Consider the following 20,949-nt stretch of genomic DNA (forward strand, 5'->3'; position numbering starts at 1 on the left):
CAGCTCATTCCATAATGGATTTTGTTTTTGCACTTTCCATCTGTATTCTAAATTCAGCCATTCTGTGATCGCTCCTTCCAAGAGGATCCCTAACTATGATGTCATTAATTATTCCTGTCTCATTACACAGTACCAGATCAAGGATAGCTTGCTCTCTCGGCTGTTCCATTATATACTGTTCAAGAAAACTATCGAGGATACATTCAATGAACTCCTCCTCAAGACTACCTTGACTGACTTGGTTTGACCAATTGATATGTAGATTAAAATCCCCCATGATAATTGCTGTACCATTTTTACAGGCATTAGTTATTTCTTTATTTATTGCCCAAACCATTGTGATGGTATTATTTGGTGCGCAATAGACTATACCTGTCATTTATGTTTTCTTAGAATTTCTAATTTCAACCCAAATGGTTTCAACATTCTCTATAGAATCCATATCATCTCTATCCACCGCCCTGATATCATCCTCAAATATCATAGCTACACTACCTCCCTGTCTGTCCTTCCAAATAGTCTGATACCTCTGAATCTTTAATCCCTAGTCATGACCAACCTGCAACCATGTTTCCACAATGGCTACTAAATCATAATTACTTTGATTTGTGTTATTAACTCATCTACCTTGTTACAAATGCTACAAGCATTCGTGTAAAATGCCATTATGCTATTTTTTGTACCTGGTTTATGAATTCCAACATCTTCAATATTATTTCCAGAGAATCCTTCCTTTTCTTTTTACTTAGTCTGCCACATAGTTAAACCCTCCTGCACACTGGTAATCTGCTGCTTTCCTTTTTTTATTTACCACCATACTTCCTGTTGTTTTCCCCTTCCCTTGCCCCCGACTCACTAGTTTTAAAGTCCTAGTGACCACCCGATTTATTATTTTCGCTAGAACACTGGTTCTAGATCAGCTATTTTCCCTGGAGTGTCAGACTTGTAGAGATTTATAAATATTGAGGAGCATGGATATGGTAAATAAACAAGGTCTTTTACACGGAATGAGGGAGTCCAGAACCAAAGAGCGTAGTTTTAAGGTGAGAGGGAAAAGATTTAAGAGACCTAGGGGGGCAAGAAGGTGGTGCCTATATAGAACGAGCTGCCAGAGGACGTGGTGGAGATTGGTACAATTACACCATTTAAAAGGCATTCAGATGGTATATGAATAGGAAAGGCTTAGAGGGATGTGGGCCAAATGGGACTAGATTAATTTAGGATATCTGGGCAGCATGGATAAGTTGGACTGAAAACCCTGTTTCTATGCTGTATTTCTGTATGATATTCCATGATTTTATGCTGCTACCTTAGATTGCTTCATTTGGCTGAGATTTCAGCTGTGAAGGCCAGTAGTATTTGAATAGCTGGATGTTGATTTGCTCACAGCTGGAAGTTTCATTTTCAGACTTTTCGCCACCAGACTAGGTAACCTCTTCATTGAGCCTCCGGGCGAGGCACTACTGGTGTTTCCTGCTTTCTATTTTTTTGTTTGGGGTTCCTTGGGTTGGTGATGTCATTTCCTGTAGTTTTTCTCAGGGGGTGGTAAATGGGGTCCAAATCAATGTGTTTGTTGATAGAGTTTCAGTTGGAATGCTATGCTTCTAGGAATTTGTGAGCATGTCTCTGTTTGGCTTGTCCTAGGATGGATGTGCTGTCCCAGTCAAAGTGGTGTTCTTCCTTATCAGTATGTAAGGATACCAGTGAGAGAGGGTCATGTTGTTTTGGGACTAGTTGATGCTCACGTATCCTGGTGGTTAGTTTTCTGACTTGTTTGTTTGTCCAATGTAGTGTTTGTTACAGTCATTGCACAGTATTTTGTAAATGACATTAGTTTTGCTTGTTGTCTGTAATAGGGTCTTTCAATTCATTAGCTGCTGTATTGGGGGGTTGTAGGCTACCATGATGCCAAGGTGTCTGAGTAGTCTGGCAGTCATTTCCGAGATGCCTTTGATGTAGGGGAGAGTGGCTTCTGGACCTGTTTTGTCTGCTTGTTGGGGTTTGTTGCTGAGAAATCGGCGTACTGTGTTCATTGGGGTACCTATTCTTTTTGAATACACTGTATAGGTGATTTTCCTTTTTTGCGTAGTTCCTCTGTGCTGCAGTGTGTGGTGGCTTGTTGAAATAATGTTCTGATGCAGCTCCGTTTGTGGATATTGGAATGATTGCTTCTGTAGTTCAATACTTGGTCCTTATGTGGTGTTTTCCTTTAGACGCTGGTTTGAAATTCCCCATTGGCTGTTCATTCGACTGTGACAACTAGTAATCACAGTGTGTTGTTGTTTTCCTACTCTAGTGAATTTTATGCCAGTAAGGGTATTATTGATGGTCTTTGAAGGTTTCCTCTACTTTGTTTTGTTTAGTGATGAGAAAGGTATCAATCACATAGTTGACCTAGAGTTTAGGTTGGATGGTTGGCAGAGCTATTTGTTAGAGTCTCTGCATTACTGCCTCTGCTAAGAATCCTGATATCTGAGATCCCATGAGTGTTCTGTTGGTTTGTCTCTAGGTTTTGTTGTTAAAGGTGAAGTTGAGGTGGACCCCATTTACCGCCCCTGAGAAAAAGAACAGGAAATGACATCACAAGAAATGACATCATTAACCCAAGGAACCCCAAACATCTAAATAGAAAGCAGAAGACACCAGCAGTGCTTCATCTGGAGGCTCACTGAAGATGTGGTGATGGTGACGAAATGTCTGAAAATGAACCTTCCAGCTCAGCGAGCAAACCTACATCCAGAGCCTCAAACTGAGCTACAAGTCTTCTCAAAACTTGCTGTCCGAATATCTGTGCTCTTGTTGCGGGGACATTGTACAGTATAGTCAAAAAACAGGGATATGGATTAATCAGGATAAAAACAATGGATTTATCAGGAATTGTTTGTCATTAATACTGCACTAACCAACTGATTTCTCTGCACACAAAATTACAAGAGGCACAGACAGATTAGGCCTTGGAAATATATTCCCCTTTGCAAGCATGTCCAACGTAAGTTGGCACAAGTATAAGGTGAGGAGTAAATAGTTTAGACGAGATCTGAGGGAAATAAAATTTCACTCAGACATTGGTAGAAATATGGAATGCACTGCCTTGAAAGTGGGTGTAGGCAGGTATTCTCACAAGTTTAACAAGTGTCTGGATGTGTACTTAAAATGGGTAAAAACAATGACTGCAGATGCTGGAAACCAGAGTCTAGATTAGAGTGGTGCTGCAAAAGCACAGCAGTTCAGGCAGCATCCGAGGAGCAGTAAAATCGATGTTTTGGGCAAAAGCCCTTAAAATGCCAGGGCATAGTAGGCTATGGACCAAGTGCAGGTGATTAGAATTAGTGCCACTTGGGGTCTGTTGGTAGGGATAGAAGGTGGGCTGAAGGGCCTGTTTCTACAGGGTATGACAGACAAAAGGGTAGTATGATAGTACAGGTCACCAAAAATGAACCAGTGACTCTGTTCCATGTGTGTACAGCAATTTGGATTTCTTAAAGGCACAATAGCACTTAATGATGTGCATTGAAATTATATAAACAGATATGTTAAAAGAACATTCCCAGCTGAGCAGCACTAAGATTAATAGTGATATAATTTCTATTGTCTGCCATTGTTATCCATGTGTCTTCATTGCTACCAAACTCAGAGAATCTGGGGCTTTCCTAACAATTCCCATGTTGGACTTTTCAACATGTGGTCGGCACGGTTGCACAGTGGTTAGCACTGCTGCCTCACAGCGCCAGAGACCCGGGTTCAATTCCCGACTCAGGCGACTGACTGTGTGGAGTTTGCACATTCTCCCCGTGTCTGCGTGGGTTTCCTCCGGGTGCTCCGGTTTCCTCTCTCAGTCCAAAGATGTGCAGGTCAGGTGAGTTGGCCATGCTAAATTGCCCATAGTGTTAGGTAAAGGGGTAAATGTAGGGGAATGGGTGGGTGGCGGGTCGGTGTGGACTTGTTGGGCCGAAGGGCCTGTTTCCACACTAAGTAATCTAATCTAATCATGTATAGATTAGATTAGATTACTTACAGTGTAGAAACAGGCCCTTCGGCCCAACAAGTCCACACCGCACCGCCGAAGCGCAACCCACCCATACCCCTACATGTACCCCTTACCTAATACTACGGGCAATTTAGTGTGGCCAATTCACCTGACCTGCACATCTTTGAACTGTGGGAGGAAACCGGAGCACCCGGAGGAAACCCACGCAGACACGGGGAGAACGTGCAAACTCCACACAGTCAGTCGCCTGAGGCGGGAACTGAACCCGGGTCTCTGGCGCTGTGAGGCAGCAGTGCTAACCACTGTGCCACCGTATAGTGCCAAGTGTAATTTTCAAATTTATGCGTCAGGTTCAATCATCCAAATAATGTAGAAATGTGGAAGTGTATTTAAGATCAAATAGGTTACAAGCAAAATAATATATTTTAATAACCCTATATACAATTATTTCATGTGTTGGAATTGGTGGATTGGATTCTCCTAAATTCAACATAAGGGATTCCAGATGGGTACATTTGAATGGGTTTGGGGAAAGACCGAAAAGTGTCCTGAGTAGTGGCAGATTTTATCTTACTATCTAACACTCATTGCTAATCCTTTTAAGGTTTCATTTAAGCGATTGTTCCTGTGATGGCAATGTCCCATGCCCAGCAACCCAGAAGAGGAGGAGAAGTAATTATTGAAAGAAATTCAGGTCGATATTTTACTTTGTACCAAATACAAAGGTGCAGTAATATGCACGAAAAACAATTATTTCTTATCTACCAGAGCCTTGAATTATTTCACAAGAGGAAAACTAGTTTGGTATTGAAAACAGAAATATAAAACTATATAATAATGCGATCTGTCACCATATTAAAGGCTTCTCTTCCTCCAAGTCTTGTGAAGATTTTATTCTACTTTTGGCTGTGCTTAATCCTTGAACAGAGCAACTCAGAAGACAGTGAACATTTAAGAGATGTGTGATTTCTTTGAAAGTATTAGGTTTGAATCTGAACAGGCAAAATTCATTTGTAGCCACCAGCACTTTCTGAGCACTACACAAGGTACAGGCACCATGACAGTTTCCTCCTCCCTCACTCTCAACTGTTTGAACCTGATCACTATTCTGCTTTGCAAGGTTGACACGAATTTGATGTTTTCTTGTACTGCTCACCGATAAACAGCCAACTGGAACAATGCCCCAGCTAGAGAGTGGTTTTGAAACACATGATGTGTTTGGACACAACACAGTAGTCTGCTGAAAACTAGATATCAAACAATGTCAAGCTAGAAATTTCCTTCTTGAGCTCATGTTTTTCTTGCTATTTGATTCATTTGCTGGCGTTTGTCCCTTTGAGTCAGCCAGGATCATAGACCATAGAACTGTACAGCACAGAGGCATGTTACTGTTCTGACCTCATTTGACCAATCCAGGATTACAACTCTCATAGGAGAAAGTGAGGACTGCAGATGCTGGAGACCAGAGTTGAAAAATGTGGTGCTGGAAAAACACAGCAGGCCAGGCAGCATCCTGCTCCTCGGATGCTGCCTGGCCTGCTGTGTTTTTCCAGCACCACATTTTTCAACTTGCAACTCTCCTAGATTGGTTACCAGTAGAACCAGGTTTACTGAGATTCATCTGCTGCAGAATCCATAGTGTCCCCTCGTTTAATCCTTATATTCCCGCCCAATAAACTTTGAACATGTAACTAAATTCTCAGTAAGTCATTTATCCATCAAACAGCCACACATATTCTTTCAATACAGACAGATAAGTACCTACACACCATTAACATACATTAGGTATAGCTTATATGGAGAAATTACAATAACATTTACATTACAAGAAGTAAAACAGTAGCTGGTGTTTGGGGAAGGGAAATTCGCATTTTCACAAAGTGAAAGGCCTCTGTGACTGCTTTAAAACTGAGTCTAGTCAGCTTACATTGAAAGGAGCTTTGCACCAGAACTGAACCTCTTAAAGTTCATGGGCGAGTTTTCTGAACTTGGGTGAAGTGCTGTTAGTGTGGCAGAGATAAAAAGTACTCCATCCCTTATGAACAGAATCCTTTCAAAATTTAAATATAAACAGATAAAGAATACAATGTCCATTCCTGAAATACCAGACCTTTCACGAGAGTAATGACATTGGAATCCAAATTCTAAGCAGCGATGTGATTAAAGCCTCTTTAAAGCAAATTTGGCTTTTCGTTTGTCTAAGATGTATGAAAGGAGTGAACAACCTGAAAGGATATATGGATCATTTTCCCACTTGGTATTGAGAACACTGATTTCTGTTGGGTTGACAGAAACATTCTGCAATGAGCTTTAGGATTCCTCAAGGTAAAAACAATGACTGCAGATGCTGGAAACCAGATTCTGGATTAGTGGTGCTGGAAGAGCACAGCAGTTCAGGCAGCATCCAAGGAGCTTTGGATGCTGCCTGAACTGCTGTGCTCTTCCAGCACCACTAATCCAGAATTTAGGATTCCTCAGTACAAGTTAGGAGATCATTAGGAGATGTATTCCTAATCTCCTTTAGGCAATCCTGTTGGATTTGCCTGTGTATGAATTGTAGGAGAGATACTGGATCAAGTTCAACTGTGATGTCGTATATGTTAAAATAACTGCTGACAACCATAGCCAAAGTACCACCATGGACCATGATTGGCATAAGGTGCTGAACAAAGATGGACACCAAAGGAATTTTACCTCAGCAAGGCTGTGAATTTCCTTGTGATTCAAGAGGTTGTTAAAGCAAGGAGGAAATATCCACAGAGGCAAATGCTGCTTCTCTTTAACTCGGAATAGGTGTCGTGGGTGGGCAGGGCATTTGATTTACCCACTAGAATTCAAACTCCACCACAGGAGAGTAGGGAACCAGAGGAAGGTGTAGACTAAGTTGGAGGAACCTGATTTTAAAGACAGTATATCCTAATAATTTATTTAGCTTTGATTTCTAAACACATTTTTTAGTGGGAAACCACAGTTCTGTAGAGATTCTGCATTTCCCAAAGACATACAGCATTAGTTAATCTACATCGTGTTTGCTAACTATATATGTGCATCATAAAAACACAGGAAGACAGATTCAAGAACTTCAACTCAACAGTGTCAATACCACATTTCAAACTCAGTTTATTTCTGTTGAACCATTATTGTTTGTGCTGGCATCACATTGCTACTTCCCAATGACAACAGCAATGGCAATTCCACTGATCATTTGTCCAAATCCTGAGCTTAATCCTGAGAATGTAGTGGCAAATGGTTTAAATAGATTGGAACTTCTCAGGTTTACATCTATGCTACTTAGCAGGAGTGAAAACTGGCAACGCAAATGTCCTGCTGAGATTGTCCAACAAGTCATAGAGCAATGGGAGAGTCCCTACTTTTAGGAAAGTGTAGGTTCAAGTCCTTCAGAGTTATGTCAGAATATGTTCAAATAGGTTGTCAGTTTCAAAAAAATTAAAATAAAACACTTGGGAAATAGAATGCAGGTCTTCTTAATTACTCATATGATTCTGTGTTTAGTAAGCCAGGAAGCTCACATGTACCCACACTATATATCATACTCCACATCATAAAGTGCAATGGGTAATACAGAGGGATGGATCTGGCAGCCACATCATAAATGTCAAGGCAATAATGTAGATGTACTGGATAAACACATTAGACATGTGCAGCCTTTTCCCTACTGTGGGCTGAACCTTTTGACCTTTGAATCTAAAACAATATTAATTCAAACAAAACATGTTCAGGCTTTCCTATGAAAAATGTTCAAAATCACAAGTGGATTTTTTTGTCACCATTGTCACATGAATCATTCTCAAATCTGCAGCATTACGATTCTAAAGATAGAGGTAAAGTTAGACTCCCTGTTAGTGTCTGGACACCTGGGGTATACGCCTAGTCAGCCATTTACCGCTAAGCCTGTTCTAGCAGTTCTGGCTCGCAGTCTCTAACAAACATGTCTATATATCTTCCTGTTTCATTGGTGGAACAGATGGTTTCACTCTCTAGATAGGAAACGATCTGCTAGTCCCAGGATTCACTCCAACATGCCTCTCCAGAGGATGACAGGTATAGACTCATTCAAAGAATATGTGCAATGCTATGTAAAACAGTATGTGCAGACTAAATTAGGACAGTTAAATGTATTTGGTTCAATTTGTGCTTTCAATAAGAAATGTTTCGTAATATTTTCAGCCTGACCAAAGTAATATTGTTTCCAGATTTCTTTCACATTCATATTTTTATATCATTCAGGGATGAGTGTGTTGCTGGCTGGGCCAGCATTTATTGCCATCCCTGATTACCTGGAGGAAGTCAGCCACATTGCTATGGGTCTGGAGGTCAGACCAGTTAAGGATGTCAGCTTCCTCCCCTCGAGGACATGAGTCAACCAGATGGGTCTTTTCTGACAATCAACAATGGTTTCATGGTTATTGTTAAGACTCTTAATTCCAGATTTTTGTTGAATTCAAATTTCTCCATCTGCTATGACAGGCTTTGAACCTGGGTCCCCAGAATATTACCTGGAATCTCTGGATTACCAATCCAATGTTGATACCACTAGGCCAATACCTCACCCCCACCAATATCATTTAGATGTTGTATTCAGTTTTAATTTACGGCACCAAAAATAGGGAATCTCATCATCAGAACCCAGTTCTGAGTCCAATACGACTTCTCCAGAATGGGACCTGGATCTGAGATGGAACTGTTCTGATCTAAGGATGCTAACCCAAGGCTAATTAATTTCCCAACAAGAACAAAATTAAGTCAGTGCATCCAGTGATTTCATTGCATATGGGAACAAAACTAAAAAGTATCAAATTGGATCAATCAGCAGACAAAGCAATTTTTGCTACTTGTAGCAAAATTTGACCATTTGCTTTTTTTTGAAACGTGGATTACAGTCTCAAAGGTAAAATAAGTTCTGCCCATTTTCATTTTGTTCTACACAAGTACATTCCAAATATTGATGCAAAATATTAAATCCTTTTGTGTTTCATCCGTGGAACATTAACACAGCACAGATTACCTTCAAAGCAAAGTTTCCAAATGGAGTCTATGAATCTTCGCAGAAGGTTGTCTCATGAGATTTGCCCTTTAGTCCCAGACTCCGACAAAAGCTACTTTGTACTCACCTGATCTAATCTTCCTGTGTTTTTATTTTTATAATCTCTAACAAATAATTATAAATAACATGGTTCAATTGTCAAGTCAATCATGGATTTAAGTGACTAAATAGAAAAATGCTGTGTTACATGCTTCAGACGTATCTTTAAAAATCATTAAAGCTGTTGTTCAGACATATTGTAAAACCATGTAGGAAATTAAATTAGATTGAAGTATGTTATAATTGTGGAGAAAATAATTCTTATAGTATTGGTTATTGGTTAGAAGGTGGGAGAAGGTGGGAACTGATACATCTTGCACACACAAACAGAAATTACTGGAGAAACTCAGCAGGTCTGGCCACATCTATGGAGAAAAAGCAGAGTTAACATTGAGTTCAGTGACCTTTCTTCAGAACAGTTTGAAATTGTGTCCCAGTACTTAGGCTTCATTTTTTGATGCTTGCATTCCAACTGTGTTTGCTGCTAATGAGACACTTACTCCATTGTCTGTTTCACTTGTGTGTTTCCTATATAATTCTATATAATATCTCCTTGTTGTGGAAGTCAGATGTCAGATAGATTGAACTGGCTATTTTAGGTTTAATTTTCAAAAACTGTTGGGTTTTATTTGTTAAAGTATTCAGGAACTGCTCATATTGGATTTTTAATTCCTATATTGGCTGAATAAATATTTTTAAATGAACATTAATTTGATGAGTTTAATGACAATACACTAACATTAAAAGTGTTTCTGCCTATCCTAGAGCAGTTGTTGATCACACACATCTTTCACTTCTGGGCCTGTTGGAATAGATTCAAAATCAAATGCTTGATGTTCCACCATGAAGGATACCCTGTGGGCAGCCTAAGCCAGTCCTTTATGTATGGACAACTAAGCTAGGAGTTGTATTGATGGGGATAAAACCATTGTTAATCTCAAATGTTGAAATTAATGCTCCAGTGCTCCCCAAATACTTGCTCACTTTAACCCTATTTCAAGACTTGAAAATTGTCACAACTTGTGTGACAATGTTAATGCTCCCTGTTACTGCAGGAGCTGGATTTGTAAGACTTGGTCAAAACTCAAGATCTCAGATTTCACGACTTCAAAGTTAGATCCCAACCCTACTTTTTGTGCTGCACAGTTACAAATGCAATGTAATAAGACTGGGCCAAGACACCTTATTGGAGTGAGCAGAGAAAGTTCTACTGTACTTCAAATCATTTTTGTAATTGGACAGTAACAAATTTACTACCCATTTTTACATCAGCCTGAATTGCATTTCCATCAATTCCACCAGAAAAAAAACCGGCAAGGTATAAAACGGGTTGCTCAGAACAGTTAAAAGTACCCTAATCCCCAATGTGGTGTTGTTTTCTGGCTAGTTGTAGCCACAATTCAGAGTAATATTTTGTGTCTGCTGCTTGCTTTCTTACTTTGTCAAGCTCTCATCTTCCCTTCACTGCATGTGACTATATTTCTTTCTCATTGATTGTTATTGTGAGGAACCAGCGTCTTTCATACATAAGCAGGACAACAAAAACCATCTGAGTGCTAAAGCCAAAGTAGCACAAAGGTATTTCAACGAAAGACTGTGTTGAGTATAACCCAAGAACAGTGGAAATATAGCACAAAGTAAACTGCTGTTAAAATCTCAATCACCAACAGATTGATAGCAGTAAAGCAATTTTGTCTTTCTTGTCTACAGTTTAAATCTCTCGAAGGCAAAAGTGAAGACTGCAGGTCCTGGAGATTAAAGTCAAGATTAGAGTAGTGCTGGAAAAGCACAGCAGGTCAGGCAGCATCCGAGAAGCAGGGAAATCGATGTTTCTGGAAAAGCCCTTCATCAGGAATGAGCTGACTCCTGATGAAGGGCTTTTCCCTGAAACATTGATTTTCCTGCTCCTCGGATGCTGCCTGACCTGTGCTTTTCCAGCACTACTCTAATCTTGACTTTCTCAAATGAAGCCAAGGCTAAATTTGGGATGCTGTAAACTGTAAATATTTGCTCAACTTGACCCTATTTCAAGACTTGAAAATTGTCACAACTCTCCCAGTGCGAACAGGGGGCAAGGACCTGTTACTGCGGGAGCTGAATTTGTATGACTTGGTCAAAACTCCAGGGTGGCCGTTAATCTCTCAGATTTCACAACTTCAAAATTATTTCAAACTTATTTCACACCATATCTTTTCATAATAGTGCTTACATTTAGGGAACTATGTGAATATCACCTTAACCAGTTTTGTACTTTGCTAAATGAAAAGCTGCTGATTGGCTTAGTGCTCATATTTATGTACAGTATGAATTGTCGCTGGTTCAATTCCTGATCTCTGAACATTAGAACATTATAGTACAGGAACAGGCTCTTCAGCCCACAATGTTATATTGAATATGATGTCAAGTTAAATAATCCCTTTGGTCTGCCAATAGTCCATATCCTTCCATTCCTTGCTTATGTATTTATGTAAAAGCCTCTTAAACATTCCTATTATATCTTCCTCCACCACTCTCCCTTTCAGCAAATTCCAGGCCCCAACTGGTAAAGATAAGAATGCCATATGCCGTCTTTGCAACCCTATCCACTTCTGTGACCACTTTCAAGGAGCTGTGGACTTGGACCTCCAAGATCTCACTGCATGTTAATGGTCATACCATTTAACTGTTTATTTTCCCTTAACATTTGATCTCCTAAATCTCCTCACATTTACCTGGATTAAACTCCATGTGCCATTTCTCCATCCATATCTGCAACTGATCCATATCCCACTGTATCTTTTGCCAGCCTTACATATAACATAGAACATAGAACAATACAGCACAGAACAGGCCCTTTGGCCCACGATGTTGTGCCAAACATTTGTCCTAGCTTAAGCACCCATCCATGTACCTATCCAATTGCCGCTTAAAAGTCACCAAAGATTCTGACTCTACCACTCCCACAGGCAGCGCATTCCATGCCCCCACCACTCTCTGGGTAAAGAACCCACCCCTGACATCTCCCCTATACCTTCCACCCTTCACCTTAAATTTATGTCCCCTTGTAACACTCTGTTGCACCCGGGGAAAAAGTTTCTGACTGTCTACTCTATCTATTCCTCTGATCATCTTATAAACCTCTATCAAGTCACCCCTCATCCTTCGCAGTTCCAATGAGAGAAGGCCTAGCACTCTCAACCTATCCTCATTCAACCTATTCTCCATTCCAGGCAACATCCTGGTAAATCTTCTCTGCACCGTCTCCAAAGCTTCCACATCTTTCCTAAAGTGAGGCGACCAGAACTGCACACAGTACTCCAAATGTGGCCTAACCAAAGTCCTGTACAGTTGCAACATCACTTCACGACTCTTGAATTCAATCCCTCTGCTAATGAACGCTAATACACAATAGGCCTTCTTACAAGCTCTATCCACCTGAGTGGCAACTTTCAAAGATCTATGAACATAGACCCCAAGATCCCTCTGTTCCTCCACCTCACTAAGAACCCTACCGTTAACCCTGTATTCCGCATTCTTATTTGTCTTTCCAAAATGGACAACCTCACACTTGGCAGGGTTGAACTCCATCTGCCACTCCTCAGCCCAGCTCTGCATCATATCTAAGTCTCTTTGCAGCCGACAACTGCCCTCCTCACTATCCACAACTCCATCAATCTTCATATCATCTGCAAATTTACTGACCCACCCTTCGACTCCCTCATCCAAGTCATTAATAAAAATTACAAACAGCAGAGGACCCAGAACAGATCCCTGCGGAACTCCACTTGTAACTGGGCTCCAGGCTGAATATTTGCCATCTACCACCACTCTCTGACTTCGACCGGTTAGCCAGTTTTCTATCCAATTGGCCAAATTTCCCTCTGTCCCATGCCTCCTGACTTTCCGCATAAGCCTACCATGGGGAACCTTATCAAATGCCTTACTAAAATCCATGTATACTACATCCACTGCTCTACCCTCATCCACATGCTTGGTCACCTCCTCAAAGAATTCAATAAGACTTGTAAGGCAAGACCTACCCTTCACAAATCCGTGCTGGCTGTCCCTAATCAAGCAGTGTCTTTCCAGATACTCATAAATCCTATCCCTCAGTACCCTTTCCATTACTTTGCCTACCACCGAAGTAAGACTAACTGGCCTGTAATTCCCGGGGTTATCCCTATTCCCTTTTTTGAACAGGGGCACAACATTCGCCACTCTCCAGTCCCCTGGTACCACCCCCGTTGACAGTGAAGACGAAAAGATCATTGCCAACGGTACTGCGATTTCCTCTCTTGCTTCCCACATAATCCTAGGATATATCCCATCAGGCCCGGGGGACTTGTCTATCCTCAAGTTGTTGAAAATGTCCAACACATCTTCCTTCCTAACAAGTATCTCCTCTAGCTTACCAGTCCGTTTCACACTCTCTTCTTCAACAATACGGTCCCTCTCGTTCGTAAATACTGAAGAAAAGTACTCATTCAAGACCTCTCCTATCTCTTCCGACTCAATACACAGTCTCCCACTACTGTCCTTGATCGGACATACCCTCATTCTCATCATTCTCATGTTTCTCACATACGCATAAAATGCCTTTGGGTTATCCTTGATCCTATCCGCCAAAGATTTTTCATGCCCTCTCTTAGCAGACAAACAACACCAATAAGATGAGCACTAACACACTGGCTACTCTCCCATGCATTAAAAACATTTTGGAACTAACAATTTGACTGCTCCAACCACTAGGGATCTTGACAGCACGCACACTGACAGCCAGACTCAGACAACGGTTCACCAGAATAAAGAACCCGTTACCCACTATCAGGATGAATGTAATTTACAGAATCCTATGCAGTGACTGCACCAAGCACTACATAAGATAAACAGGCAGACAGCTAACGACCCGCATCCATGTACGCAATGAACAACTAAGCAATACGACCAACTCTCCTGGTATCCATACATACTGACAACAAGAGCCATGAGTTTGACAGGCACAACACAACTGAACTAGTCCCACCTGCCTGGTGGGACTGGCAGGCTAAACAAAGAACAGCAAGGGAATTCAGGGAAGCATGGTATTCATCCTCAAACTCCATAAACAAACACATTGATCTAGACCTGATATACAAACTCTGCAGTGGAAAACTGGAACCAACACCAACCAGAAATGGCTCAAACAAAACCACATAAATTCAACAGTACAGCTGCGCTCACAGAAGGCAATAGAGCACTGATGATGTCACCTAAGAAGGTGATAAAAGGTCTGCCAACAAACCTACCAACTCAGCGAAAAGACCCACAATTAATCCAAAGGTAAGCAAGTTATTAAGACATGACTGTACTGCACAAAGCCATGCTGCCTGTCCTTAATTAGGCCGAATGCATGTATTTCCTATCTCTAAGAATCCTTCCCAACTGCCAGTGTAAGACTCATTGATCGATAATGTCTGAATTATGCATATTTCCCTTCGTGAACAGAGGAACAGAGCTACTTGCCAGTCATCCAAAACCTCTCAAGTGGCTAGGCCCAGCAATCTCCTATTTTGCCTCTCTCAGTAATCTGTGATAGATAACATCAGGGTCTGGGGAATTACCTGCTGAAGTAACTGTTAGCAAAAGGACATTGTAATTGCCCTGCGTTCCTGTGCTCTTGAATTAGAAAAGGATATAATCAGACAGGATCCTATTTCTGGTCATTGTCTGGTGGCTACTGTTGTAAAGAGTGCACAAATGGATATTGCCTAAATGTAGCTTTGAACTTGACTGTGATTTTCTTTGAGTGAGTTTGGTTTTAGTGAAAAGGCACCAAGAAAACCAGTTGTCCTGAACAGGAGCTGCAGCACTGACTGCAGCCTTCAGTCAAGTGAGGCAGAAAGTAATGAGGCAAATTTCAAAAACCATGAACCACCTTATTCCAGACTTAAATACCATGGAATAAAGGCAATTATTCAAATAATAAGGGCATTCTGAATTGCACATCATAAATTGCTATCCCAAGTGCCACATCTTAATTGAATAAGCATTGTTTAAAAATCTTTTGCTATCCCTTTCAGAAAATTCAGAAAATTAATCAGTTACGACAAGGACCTCCTAGTTCAGTGATGCCTGGGAGGGATGTAGGATTAAGATTTTCACGTTGAAGTATGCGTGGCGAACATCTCACTATCAATGCACCCATAAATTTATTCAATTTCCTTACTAAATCTAACGCAATGGTTTGAATTCCCTTCTGTCAAGGCTTGTTCATGAGGATGTAGAATGTGAATAGTGTCCAAATATATAATTCCATTTCTATTAATTATCATTACTCAGCATTATAAAAATGCCTTTGTTATTTCTTTTTAAACACTCTTGTCCTATCTTTTTCCTGCTTCTCTCAAATAAGATTTATTTCTCATGGCAACTTTATCTGCTAAGACATTAAAAGTTGTAAATTGAACAACAACAGTATACTTCTAGAGAAATTGATTGTCTCCAATGGATCACAACCTTTTCCACATCTCGAGCTGTGATGAAGGAATGGTGGAAACTGGAGTCAAATAACCACTCATCTGGTTTTGCCTGTAATTACTGTGGGGTGATCTGTAGCTAATTATATTGTTAATCTGCACAGGAAACAGCATTGCCTTTTCCTGCAACTATTAGAATGTTCCATTTTCTAAGCTTCAGAAAAAGTTTGTTGGAAAATTTAAGAAAACCTAAGAACAAGACTTTTAGAATATCATTTGCACAATTGGAGAGACTTATGATTTCTTTTTTTAACCAAAAGTATCAAAGAATTAGAAATCCATATTTGAAAGTTCCTGTAACAGAGGACAGAGGGATCTTTCTGGTTCACATGGACAGAACTGATTTTCTTTGATTAGAAAATATAAATCAGTTAGGATCAGGAAAGGACAGGGATCTACTTCACAAGATTAAGTCCTGCCTGGTGACGGTAGATGTCTGGACCATTTTGAAAGAATACAAAGGAAGTGGTTTGAATCAGTACTTCACATTTCCATCCTTCATTTAGCACCTTTAATGGCTATTTTTCTGATTTAGAAAGCCCAATGTAAATACATGTATTACTTATCTTGGAAGGTAGTTAGTTACTTTGGAGACATTTCTACAAGGAGAAAGTGAGGGCTGCAGATGCTGGAGATCAGAGCTGAAAATGTGTTGCTGGAAAAGCGCAGCAGGTCAGGCAGCATCCAAGGAACAGCAGAATCGACGTTTCGGGCATAAGCCCTTTTTCAGGAATGAGGAAAGTGTGTCCAGCAGGCTGAGATAAAAGGTAGGGAGGAGGGACTTGGGGGAGGGGTGTTGGAAATGGGATAGGTGGAGGGAGGTCAAGGTGAGGGTGATAGGTCGGAATGGGGTGGGGCGGAGAGTGTTGGGTTGGTTGGTCCAACCAACCAACCCAACCACCCCATAGCCCAACACTTTAACTCCCCCTCCCACTCCACCAAGGACATGCAGGTCCTTGGACTCCTCCATCGCCAGACCATGGCAACACGATGGTTGGAGGAAGAGCGCCTCATCTTCTGCCTGGAAACCCTCCAACCACATGAACTCAGATTTCTCCAGTTTCCTCATTTCCCCTCCCCCCACCTTGTCTCAGTCAAATCCCTCCAACTCAGCACCGCCTTCCTAACCTGCAATCTTCTTCCTGACCTCTCCGCCCCCACCCCACTCCGGCCTATCACCCTCACCTTGACCTCCCTCCACCTATCGCATTTCCAACGCCCCTCCCCAAGTCCCTCCTCCCTACCTTTTATCTTAGCCTGCTGGACACACTTTCTTCATTCCTGAAGAAGGGCTTATGCCCGAAACGTCGATTCTCCTGTTCCTTGGATGCTGCCTGACCTACTGCGTTTTTCCAGCAACACATTTTCAGATATTTCTATAAGCAGTGATTGCTCTCTCTCTCTCTCTCACGAAAACAGAAATTTAACCCTTGCCTCTTGTCGAAGTCAAGTTACTGCACAGTTAAAATGCTGGGAACATTCTGCAGGGCTAAACTTGAACTAGTTTTAAAGCAGGTTTTGAGGCCACTTGCTGAAAATTAGCAAAAGCCTTCTTTACACCTTTAGATTCAGTTTCAGTTATATCTTGAGGGTCAAATTGTCATTTTAGTCAGATGCTTTGGTGCATTTGGACCAATCTAACAGGCAGGGACTTGAAATCAGATGCAACTCCAGTCTGTAACTTTGGTTGTGAGTTCAGACAGAGCACTCTGGTAGGCCCCAAATGTAATATCTAAGCCTCCACTGCCTTGAGGAACCTCTCAATTGTTAGCTGAGGAGCAGAGAGTGCTCCATTGGTTCCTGATAGGAGCCTGCTGTTGCCTGACATTCAGAACTTACATATGAGCCACTACCATTTGGTAAATAAGGCTGAATATTTTAAATCCCTTTTGCTTTATATTGTAGATATTAAAAAGCATCTGTTTTTCATTTCTGAGACCAAGTGAACTCTGATGCCAACTCGTTGTTTCTGGTGGTATTCACCTGAGATTAACTACCTCTGTATAGGCCAAAAATCAAGCATAGGATTACCATTCAGCATGGCTCAGGAATACAATCATAACACATTTATATTACAGGTCTATATCATACATTTTATTACAGATTCTATCCCCTCTTACCTTTTGTCCGTTAGATGGACACTCACCATTTCCGCAAAACAGATCTCAATATTGATTTAGAATTGGTTTTAAAGTGACTAGGATTGTGCACATGAATTATTTGACTAATTTTCCATTTGTTGCAATTTTTAAAATTATGTATGGAGCTCATTTTTTGAAACAATTTAAGGCAGTTTTGCTCTTTCTCCTAATAATTCTGCTAACAGATTGATGTGCCAGAATAGCGCACATACCAGGTCAAAACAGTAACTAACTTTTGTGCTTTTGCTGGAAGTGGTGCATTGCAAAGTAGTGCAAGCCTGACTCCGTTCCCCAACACCGTGAGCTTCCAATTTCACCTACAGCTGTGGGTTTCTATCAGGTGAAAACCAGACACACAGCAACTGAAATGTACTGGGCAGCTAATAATTCTGTTTAACTTGACTTAAATGAAAGGGTCTTATTAATATATGAAGGAAGCCAACGATTATAAAGTTATTTCAGTGGAAGGAATTTTAAAATTCTGCATCAATACAATATTTCAAACTGAGACTAATTATTCTTCACACAAAAGATTCCAAAGTGAGTCTGCAGAATTCTCTGTACAACACGCCATATTAATCAGTAAAACTGCTCCTTTCATACTTGCCCTCTTCCCATCTATACCTGTCCTAAATTTGAGCAATAATTTTATGAAGTTTTGTTTTCATTGTCAACGATGGAGAGTTTTGGCACGTGCTTTATGAAAGTGACCTTTGAATGTACAATTGGACGATTTCAATTTACTGTATTCCTAATGGTAAATTAGAGATTATACAAGGGAAGGTTCAAAGATTGAGTCTCTCTTGCCACAGAGCTTTATGCAGTAAAGGAGTACACTGATAACTTCAGGTGTAGATTCATGACATGAATAACTAGAAGGTTGTATATAGATTGTAATTCACACTGCCAAGCAGAACTGGAGCCCAGATTTGTGATGTATCCTTCCATTGCAAGAAGCTGTGGGCTGTGAGTGTTCAGTCTTAACTTACCTTCCTGATAAAGACATATTTACTTTTCCATGTTATGTATAGGTTTATGACAGATGTGATTGTAAACAAAAAGTTAAAATATTAGACTGGTATTGTATCCAACACGTTGCTTCTTTATTATGCTGCCAGTTGAAACATCTTAGTTCCAACAGATTTGGTTCTTTTTATTTCATGGTTCATTCATTTTGTTTTCTCCCTGTATCTCTGTTCTTTCCTTGCTTTCTGGATCACATTCAGGACCTACGAGAGGTTTGGTAACCACAAGCAGGGTAGAAAAAGCACTGCATCAGGAACTGAAAGGTAGGACAGAGTCTGATTAATCTGATACAGATAACTATTGGAATGCATTCTCCCACTGAAAACAAAGAAAAGCTTTGAAGAGCAGCTAGTCTGCATCATAGATCCTCTTCAACACTGCAGTGCCACTCCCTCACCATTTCCTATCCTTCACCGTCATCTCCCAAGGTGGTTAAATTCTCAAATCCCTGATGATGCTCCTGGAAACTCAGTCTTTGAGTATGGTTAAGGCACAGTTTCTGATTACTGTGGCATGGAGGTTTATAGAGGTGGGTGATGGCACTGGAATGTAGTGACTTCTTTGGTAGGTCTGGCACAGATAGTGGCAAGGTGTAGGACTCAAAAGTGATGTCATTGGCAGTGGCGAAGTTGCAGGAGCCGCAGTAGCAGCACCACAGCAATTGTGAGTTCACTGTACTCTTGTACTCTAGTATCATAAAAACCCTACAGTGTGGAAACAGGCCATTTGGCCCAACAAACCCCTCTGAAGAGTAACCCACCCAAACCCATTCCCCTACCTAATTACTCTACATTTACCCCTAACCTACACATCCCTGAACAGCATGGGCAATTTAGCATGGCCAATTCACTTAACCTGCACAACTTTGGACTGTGGGAGGAAACCGTAGCACCTGGAGGAAACACACACAGACACTGGGAGAATGTGCAACCTCAACACAGACAGTCGCCTGAGGCTGGAATCGAACCTGGGTCCCTGATACTGTGAGGCAGCAGTGCTAACCCTCCAATTGGACTCCTTCCCCTGACCTCTTACCTGTCCTTGATCTTTCACTGAAAACTGTCAGCGTGACATCATCGTCTCAATTTCTCTGCTCCTCTCACCCACTCTGACCTGTCCCCTTCTTAAATTGCTGCACTTTGCTTTCTTCTTCCTACTTCCCCCTGGACCATGATCCAACCTTCGAATATCAAGCCACTATTGCCAGGACTGTCACCAACCTGATTACCTCTGGAGATTTTAGCCCCAGTTCCTCCAACGTTATAGTCTCCCAACTCCGTACAGCCCACTTCTATTCTTTCCTAATAAACTTTAATCTAATCTATGATCATTGTCTAGTTGTTAACAAGTAATAGGGATGGCATAGTGGCTCAGTGGTTAACACTGCTGCCTCACAGTGCCAGGGACATGGGTTCAGATCCAGCTTCGGGTGACTGTCTGTGGGGAGTTTGCACATTCTCCCCGTATCTGTGTGGGTTTCCTCTAGGTGCTCTAGTTTCCTCCCATAGTCCAAAGGTGTGCAGGTTAGGTGAATTAGCCATGTTAAATTGTCAGGGGTAAATGTAGATAATAGGGTTGGGAGATTGATCTGGATGGATTACTCTTTGGCAGGTTGGTGGGGATTTGTTGAGCTGAATGGCCTATTTCCACACTGTGGTGATTCTATGATTAATGTGAATAATTAAGGCCCTAACACAGATGCTTGTGGGACACCGTTGGTTGCATCCTGCCAATTTGAGCACCAACCCATTATCCATATTTTCCGCATCCCTACTCGTCTGCACTCAACCAGTTTCCCAGCCATGTCAGTAATTTGTCCTCGGTTCCGTGGACATCCACCTACCAAGTATATTGAAGTAATAGTCAGATTTGTTTGACTACTTTTTAAGATTACCTTTATGGGGTTGACTATTACATAGGTACTACTTTTGAGGTGCTGAATTTTATAACCGTCAAAATTCATAGTGTATCATTAGCAGAAGCCCAACTGATCTCTAAACGAATAAAGGAAAACAAAATGATTTATGGTAATTCTGAAAACCCAGAATGGAACACAACAGCCAGTGGACTGGAAGACCGGAAGCGGAGCAGAACAACTGGCAGACTGGAAAGCTGAAGTGGAATGTGACGGCCGAAACACTGACTCCTAAAGAACTAGAGTCAACGTTTATGTGAGATATATTGAAAATTCCAGGT

General features: G+C 41.1%; 1 protein-coding gene across 23 annotated transcripts in view; it reads left to right on the forward strand.

Annotated features, from left to right (window-relative positions):
- The window catches only part of rims1a (regulating synaptic membrane exocytosis 1a), an 857,383-nt gene that overhangs the window by 649,298 nt on the left and 187,136 nt on the right, over positions 1-20,949 (forward strand). For 20 of the 23 annotated variants that reach the window (XR_015753101.1, XR_015753102.1, XM_087979613.1 and 17 more), the window contains one exon: positions 18,954-19,016. The exons of 1 other annotated variant lie outside the window; for it this stretch is intronic. Coding sequence is in view for 20 of the 22 variants with exons in the window: in XM_087979613.1 (XP_087835739.1) it covers positions 18,954-19,016 (63 nt within the window). In the remaining 2 variants the exon portion in view is untranslated. Of the gene's footprint in view, positions 1-14,260; positions 14,391-18,953; positions 19,017-20,949 lie in introns of those variants that run through there. 2 more of the 23 variants (XM_087979723.1, XM_087979721.1) reach the window with 1 other exon arrangement.

Source organism: Chiloscyllium plagiosum, unplaced genomic scaffold (assembly GCF_037043375.1).
Source record: "Chiloscyllium plagiosum isolate Xiang-an unplaced genomic scaffold, Cpla_swu_hap1 HiC_scaffold_3, whole genome shotgun sequence".
Taxonomy (NCBI): Eukaryota; Metazoa; Chordata; class Chondrichthyes; order Orectolobiformes; family Hemiscylliidae; genus Chiloscyllium; species Chiloscyllium plagiosum.